This window comes from Oncorhynchus kisutch, linkage group LG24 (assembly GCF_002021735.2).
Source record: "Oncorhynchus kisutch isolate 150728-3 linkage group LG24, Okis_V2, whole genome shotgun sequence".
Classification (NCBI taxonomy): Eukaryota; Metazoa; Chordata; class Actinopteri; order Salmoniformes; family Salmonidae; genus Oncorhynchus; species Oncorhynchus kisutch.
Genome location: NC_034197.2, coordinates 24,900,342 through 24,908,688, shown reverse-complemented (window position 1 = coordinate 24,908,688; position 8,347 = coordinate 24,900,342). Strand labels below are relative to the sequence as shown.

The 8,347-nt window shown below is 44.6% G+C and overlaps 1 protein-coding gene across 1 annotated transcript in view; it reads left to right on the top strand.

Annotated features, from left to right (window-relative positions):
• Positions 1-4,283, top strand: part of LOC109869844 (RNA-binding protein 38-like) — an 18,217-nt gene extending 13,934 nt beyond the window's left edge. The window contains exon 4 of the mRNA XM_020460115.2: positions 3,655-4,283. Coding sequence (XP_020315704.1) covers positions 3,655-4,054 — 400 coding nt within the window. The 3' untranslated portion in view covers positions 4,055-4,283. The remainder of the gene's footprint in view (positions 1-3,654) is intronic.
• Positions 4,284-8,347: the final 4,064 nt, after the last annotated feature.

The window sequence follows — 8,347 nt, the reverse complement described above, 5'->3', positions numbered from 1 at the left end:
TAGGGCCCTCTCTCTGTCTCTAGGGCCCCTGAGGCAAACTCTGTTCCAGCTAGCTGGCAGGGTGCTGACAGAGAAGTGAGATGTAGCACTTTATTAAAATTCTGTTCTTTTTTTTAAGTAGGAGGCTGGGCAGGTGTGGTGTGTTAAGGGCTGGGGGGGGGGGGATCAGTCACTGCACACACCTGTTTGGGGGAACAGACAGGACAGGATGTGAGGGCTGGTGAGGGTGTGTGTGTGTGCGTGCATTGAACGTAGAGTTGTCCTTTGCTGACTTGGCAGTGTTAGAGTGACTCAAACTGAGCTTCGCTGGTAAACATCTTATCATCCTCCCACACTCTTTCTCTCTCTTTGCAGTCTCCTCATTCCCTTACCTTTTCCTCCCTTACTTTCTCTTTCTTGCTCTTTCTCTCCCTCTTCTCTCTTCTCTCTCTGCCTGTATTTTACCCTTTATATCCTCTAACCCTCTTCAAACAAACTGTTTTCCCTAAGGTGTTTTTTTTCTGCTTTCCAAGCTCACCACTAAAATAGCCAATTCTAAAAATCTAATTATCACAATCCCTCTGAAAGGCATTGACATTTACAAACATCTGATCATGCACACATCTCCCATTGTGTGGTATTATTTTACAAGGATCCTGATTCACATATTATGTGTGCTTGATGGAACTCTTTACATACAGTATACAGGGGCATTTTAGTTGGCTAATACTATGCCAAAGCTAGCACTGCTCGAAAGTTGAGTGTCCAATGCCGTGTCAGTCATTCATTGCTGCTCTCTCGCGCTCGCTCTCTCTCACTCTATATATATATATCGCGCGCGCATTACCTTTTATGTCACCAGAACTATTAAAAGCTGCAGCATCCTAAGGCCTGATGGGTGATCCTTCACCTCTTCTTGCTATCTCTCCCACTCACTACAGCCGTGGCTAGTTGAAATGGACAGTAGGAGAGAGGGAGTGGAGAGCTTCTTCTGCTCTCATGGGTCTGTTAGTGAATACTGTACACCCACGCTGCCTGCTGCACCAATCAATCCTGTCTTGCTACCCTCCCTCTCTCCTGCATCTGTATGTGGAGTTGTGAATATGTTTACTGTACGTGTATGTGTGTATATTTGTGCATTGTCTACTGTAGGTGTGTGTTTTAACTGTACATTTGTGTATGCCACTTTGTGTGTGTGTCTGCCACTGAGGACATGAGTCAAGGGGAGCTAGGAGGCAAGGGGAGGCCTAGCTCCCTCTCATAGATTGCCCCTGTCACATTGGATCCATCAGCCTGATGCACAGGGCAGAGCAGGCCAGCAGCACAACACGGACGGACGAGACTTGTAATTCCAGTGTGTGTGGCAGTTGTTCTTTGGTCCTTTTGTCAGTAGTGTGTGCGTGAAACCCATTAAACTCTGTTTCTCCCTCTGTGTTTTGGGGTAAGCAGCTCTGAGCCCTCGTTAGTGCTCCTAACTGCTGATCTGGAGATAGTCTCAGCCATTAGGTTATTATTGGGTAAAGAAAGAATAAGGTCATGGATTTGGACAGGCCAAGCTGGTCCAGAGACCGTTATTATTTCAGATGTTGGATATAGGCCACCTCTATTGTTCTGTCACTTCTTGCTAAACAGCTCTGATCTATTTTTGCAGCTGTCAGTGGAACTGAAGCAAGTTACGTTTATAAGTGGGCAGCCTAAGGCATGGTGAATTGTGGGTAGACAACAGTGTTGTATGTACCCTTTAATTACAATAGCTCAGAATCATACTGATGCTGTAGTGTGTACTATGATGTTGACTATTATTAGAAAAAATATTTTACCAGGTAAGTTAACTGAGAATACATGATGGCGCCGGAGGGGATGGCTGCCCTCTTATAGGCTCTTAACCAACCATCCTATTTAGTTTTTTTTGTGTTGTTCGTAACTTGTTTTGTACATAATGTTGCTGCTACCGTCTCTTATGACCAAAAAGAGCTTCTGGACATCAGAACTGGGATTACTCACCTCAGATTAGACTAAGAGTTTTTCTTCATTGAGTCAGACGGGAGGGAGATACTACAGACACCCGACCAGGCCCAGATCCCCGTCATTTGCTGGAGAAGGAAATGGAAATCAGGGTGCCTTGTCAGGTGACGAGTGGCTAATCTACCTTTGCCTTCCGTCCTGTTAGCTAACGTTGAATCGCTGGAAAATAAATGGGACGAACTGAAAGCAGGTATATCCTACCAACGGGACATTTTAAATGTAAACAACAGCTGGTGCACGATATCTAAGGAAGTCTTGATGTTTTGCTCAGTATCTCGTGATAAGCTGTAGACCACACTATCTTCCTAGAGAGTTTCCATCTTTATTTTTCATAGCTGTCTACATACCACCACAGACCAAGGCTGGCACTAAAACCATACTCAATGAGCTGTATACCGCCATAAGCAAACAGGAAAACATTCATCCAGAAGCGGCACTCCTAGTGGCCAGGGACTTTAATGCAGGGAAACTTAAATCCGTTTTACCTTATTTCTATCAGCATGTTAAATGTGCAACCAGAGGGAAAATTATTCTAGACCACCTTTACTCCACACACAGAGATGCGTACAAAGCTCTCCCTTACCCTCCATTTGGCAAATCTGACCATAATTATATCCTCCTGATTCTCGCTAACAAGCAAATATTTAAGCAGAAAGCACCAGTGACTCGGTCCGTAAAAAAAGTGGTTAGATGAAGCAGATGCTAAACTCCGACAAACCATCGAATAGGCAAAGTGTCAATACAGGACTAAGATCGAATCGTACTACCCTGGCTCCCACACTCGTCGGATGTGGCAGGGCTTGCAAACTATTACAGACTACAAAGGGATGCTCAGCCGAGAGCTGCCCAGTGACACGAGCCTACCAGACGAGCTAAATAACTTCTATGCTCGCTTCGAGGCAAGTAGCACTGAAACATGCATGAGAGCATCAGCTGTTCCGGACGACTGTGTGATCACGCTCTCTGTATGATCTTTAAACAGGTCAACATTCACAAGGCCCCAGGGCCAGATGGATTACCAGGTCGTGTACTCCGAGCATGCGCTGACCAACTGACATTTTCAGCCTCTCCCTGAGTCTGTAATGCCAACATGTTTCAATTAGACCACCATAGTCCCTGTGCTTCCTGCTTAAATTTTTCCAGCAGCATCTGGTCTCCCATCCAGGGACCAACCGGGCCCAACCCTGCTTAGCTTTAGAGGTAAGCCAGCAGTGGGATACTGTGTGGGCGGGCGTAGGTTTTTGACATTCTCTCATGGCTATGATAATTAATCGTACACCAAGGACTCACAGTGGGTGAGATAATTGTGATGGGGGTGGTTTCTGTCCTCTCAGGGGGTCAAATTGAGCATTTTGAAAGGGTGGTGAGTGATATTGTGGATGTGTGCATAACTCTCCTACACGGTAGGTTGGTCTGTCCTTATTTGTGGCCTTAAGTCCATGTGAAATGTGGGTATACAATAGTGCTGTATGTCCCTGGAATTACAGTGGTGTGGTATATAATCCACAGATACTGTAAATAAATGTCTATTTTGTGTATGTGCCTTTTTCTCCACGATGGCTGAGCCCTCTGTGCCGTTAGGCACGCTAATGTATAACTGTATACTAAACACTAATGTATTGCTATCTTTCTGTCCATCTGTCTCTTCAGATTGGCCCAGCAGTGTATGTACTCCCAGGCCTTCCTCCAGCCCAGTCTGGTGCTCCAGTCCCACCTCAGCCCCTCTCAGGCCTCCCTCACTTCTCCATATCTGGACTACAGCTCAGCCTATGTCCCCTACACCTCCACCACCTCCACTGGCCTGGAGCACTACCCCTACACTCCCTCCCCCTCGCTCTCCGCCAGCTACCTCAGCTACCCCTACACCCCCTCCCCCTCGCCCTCCGCAAGCTACCTCAGCTACCGCTACTCCCCTGCCACACAAGGTCCTACCATTTCCGCCCCCATTACCCCGCCCGTCCACCCCTCCCTCAACTCCTTTGCTGGCCTCTCTGTCCCCCCCGCTGCCTACCTCCAATACCCCCTCCACCAGCCTGACCACATGCTGTGATGGCGGAGAGGGAGGTGTGGTGATGTGGGGTGAGGATGATCAAAGGGGGGCACTGATGACAACGTGAATGGAGACTTGGAACCGGAGGATTATTGCGCTATGACCTGCGACATCATCAGTATGAGACTCCCGACAGCCGATGAGAGAGTGGGTTCTGAATCCAAAGGGCTTTGTCAAAACAAAACACACTGGGACGTCTTCCTGTTTTTCTATTAGGGTTATTATCCATTATTGTCGTAGTTGTTACTATGCTACTATTGCTGTTGTCACCAATGTTTATACGAATGTTTTTAGCTAATGATGGAAGTTTTTATTTTTTTATTTTTTTATTTCACCTTTATTTAACCAGGTAGGCTAGTTGAGAACACCTTTATTTAACCAGGTAGGCTAGTTGAGAACACCTTTATTTAACCAGGTAGGCTAGTTGAGAACACCTTTATTTAACCAGGTAGGCTAGTTGAGAACACCTTTATTTAACCAGGTAGGCTAGTTGAGAACACCTTTATTTAACCAGGTAGGCTAGTTGAGAACACCTTTATTTAACCAGGTAGGCTAGTTGAGAACACCTTTATTTAACCAGGTAGGCTAGTTGAGAACACCTTTATTTAACCAGGTAGGCTAGTTGAGAACACCTTTATTTAACCAGGTAGGCTAGTTGAGAACACCTTTATTTAACCAGGTAGGCTAGTTGAGAACACCTTTATTTAACCAGGTAGGCTAGTTGAGAACACCTTTATTTAACCAGGTAGGCTAGTTGAGAACACCTTTATTTAACCAGGTAGGCTAGTTGAGAACAAGTTCTCATTTGCAACTGCGACCTGGCCAAGATAAAGCATAGCAGTGTGAGCATACAACAAAGAGTTACACATGGAGTAAACAATTAACAAGTCAATAACACAGTAGAAAACAAATTAGATGAAATGAAATCAGATTAACACTGGAGTGATAAATGATCAGATGGTCATGTACAGGTAGAGATATTGGTGTGCAGAAGAGCAGAAAAGTAAATAAATAAAAACAGTATGGGGATGGGGTAGGTGAAAAGGGTGGGCTATTTACCAATAGACTATGTACAGCTGCAGCGATCGGTTAGCTGCTCAGATAGCTGATGTTTGAAGTTGGTGAGGGAGATAAAAGTCTCCAACTTCAGCGATTTTTGCAATTCGTTCCAGTCACAGGCAGCAGAGTACTGGAACGAAAGGCGGCCAAATGAGGTGTTGGCTTTAGGGATGATCAGTGAGATACACCTGCTGGAGCGCGTGCTACGGATGGGTGTTGCCATCGTGACCAGTGACCACAAGTAAGAGCTATCCCTGTGTCCAATGCCAAACATGATGGAGTCAATGGAACATGAGAACTGAAAGAGGGGAATGAATGATTCTGGATCAACCTAGATCCTTGCACTCCTCCTTACCCATACAGAACACCCACCTCGTACACCAAGCCAAGGCTAGCCCTTCAATGTAGTGGATGGGGCTTGAAGGTTGGGCGAGGATGGGTTGGGTAGCCATTATATTTAACTAGATGCTCCGCCTCTCTCTTCTGGAAGTTGTACTGAACGTTTCACTAGCGAGGTGAGAGAGAGGCAGCATCCTCTTCTGGACATTTCTCCAGGAATACCTTTCTCTACGTGGCCTTATAGCCTCTCTCTGTTTCCATGTCCTCCATGAGTGCAAGTAAGTTATTGCAGATTGAGAATCACACTTTCACTGAATATGCAATTATTATTCTGATGGAAAATGGGATGAATATTTATAAGGTAGGCAACATTGTAACATGCTTTTTATATCAATGTTACTCTAAGATAATCATGTCAAGGCAGATTTTTGTAAAGAAGGTATTTCCATATTCATGTTTATCCTCAGAGACCTGCAGCAGCTGGGGTAACTGACTATCTCAGTATTGTTTAAAGTGAGCATGGGCAGAAACTACAGGCTAATGGAGGATGTATGATCTGGTGGAATAATAATGTAATGTTTTAATGATACAAGTGTTGTCCATCAGGTGAGTTGATGTCTGCTAGATGCTATGGGCTAGACTCATGTATGTGTACAGTCATGGCCAAAAGTTTGTAGAATGACACAAATATTAATTTTCACAAAGTCTGCTGCCTCAGTGTCTTCAGATATTTTTGACAGGTGTTACTATGGAATACTGAAGTATAATTACAAGCATTTCATAAGTGTCAAAGGTTTTTATTGACAATTACATGAAGTTGATGCAGAGAGTCAATATTTGCAGTGTTGACCCTTCTTTTTCAAGACCTCTGCAATCCGCCCTGGCATGCTGTCAATTAACTTCTGGGCCACATCCTGACTGATGGCAGCCCATTCTTGCATAATCAATGCTTTGAGTTTGTCAGAATTTGTGGATTTTTGTTTGTCCACCTACCTCTTGAGGATTGACCATAAGTTCTTAAGGTCTCGGGATTTTCCTGGCCATGGACCCAAAATATCGATGTGTTGTTCCCCGAGCCACTTAGTTATCACTTTTGCCTCATGGCAAGGTGCTCCATCATGCTGGAAAAGGCATTGTTTGTCACCAAACTGTTCCTGGATGGTTGGGAGAAGTTGCTCTCAGAGGATGTGTTAGTACCATTCTTTATTCATGGCTGTGTTCTTATGCAAAATTGTGAGTGCGCCCACTCCCTTGGCTGAGAAGCAACCCCACACATGAATGGTCTCAGGAAGCTTTACTGTTGGTATGACACAGGACTGATGGTAGCGCTCACCTTGTCTTCTCCGGACAAGTTTTTTTCCGGATGCCCCAAACAATCAGAAAGGGGATTCATCAGAGAAAATGACAGTCCTCAGCAGTCCAATCCCTCTACCTTTTGCAGAATATCAGTCTGTCCCTGATGTTTTTCCTGGAGAGAAGTGGCTTCTTTGCTGCCCTTCTTGACCCCAGGCCATCCTCCAAAAGCTTTCGCCTCACTGGGCGTGCAGATGCACTCACACCTACCTGCTGCCATTCCTGAGCAGGCTCTGTACTGGTTGTGCCCCGATCCCGCAGCTGAATCAACTTTAGGAGACGGTCCTGGCGTTTGCTGGACTTTCTTGAGCGCCCTGAAGCCTTCTTCACAACAATTGAACCGCTCTCCTTGAAGTTCTTGATGATCCGATAAATGGTTGTTTTAGGTGCAATCTTACTGGCAGCAATATCCTTGACTGTGAAGCCTTTTTTGTGCAAAGCAATGATGATGGCACGTGTTTACTTGCAGGTAACCATGGTTGACAGAGGAAGAACAATGATTCCAAGCACCACCCTCCTTTTGAAGCTTCCAGCCTGTTATTCGAACCCAATCAGCATGACAGAGTGATCTCCAGGCTTGTCATCATCAACACTCACATCTGTGTTAACGAGAGAATCACTAACATGATGTCAGCTGGTCTTTTTGTGGCAGGGCTGAAATGCAGTGGAAATGTTTTTGGGGGGGATTCAGTCCATTTGCATGGAGGGATTTTGCAATGAATTGCAATTCACCTGATCACTCTTCATAACATTCTGGAATATATGCAAACTGCCATCATACAAACTGAGGCAGCAGACTTTGTGACAATTAATATTTGTGTCATTCTCAAAACTTTTGGCCACGACTGTATACGTCAAATGTATACACGCGTGACTAAGTCGCTTTGGATAAAAGCGTCAGCTAAATGGCATACAGTGGGGCAAAAAAGTATTTAGTCAGCCACCAATTGTGCAAGTTCTACCACTTAAAAAGATCAGCAAGAAATCTTGCTTGTTTGTAGGTGACCAAATACTTATTTTCCACCATAATTTGCAAATAAATTCATTAGAAATCCTACAATGTGATTTTCTGGATTTTCTTTTCTCATTTTGTCTGTCATATTTTAAGTGTACCTATGATGAAAATTACAAGCCTCTCTCATATTTTTAAGTGGGAGAACTTGCACAATTGGTGGCTGACTAAATACTTTTTTGCCCAACTGTATATATGTGTGGGTGATACAGTATTTGTCTGTGTGTCAGTGCGTGTCAGTGTATGAGTCATGTGTGTTTTGGTTAGGCACGTGTCATCCCCTGGCCCCCATTGTAAGCCATTGTGAGAGTCAGTGTTGTGCCATCGTCTCTGAGCCAGCTGCAGTTTAGGGTACAGAGCTGCTCCAGGAATCTCTATGTGCGGTACCACCTTATTTACTTGTACAATGAAGCCATACAACCACAACAGAAATATGTATAATAAAATTAATTTGTTATTACACACAGTCACGTTTGTTTTTTGCAAACCAAAATGACGTGTGTGTGTGTATAAATGTTGGTCTGTGTGCT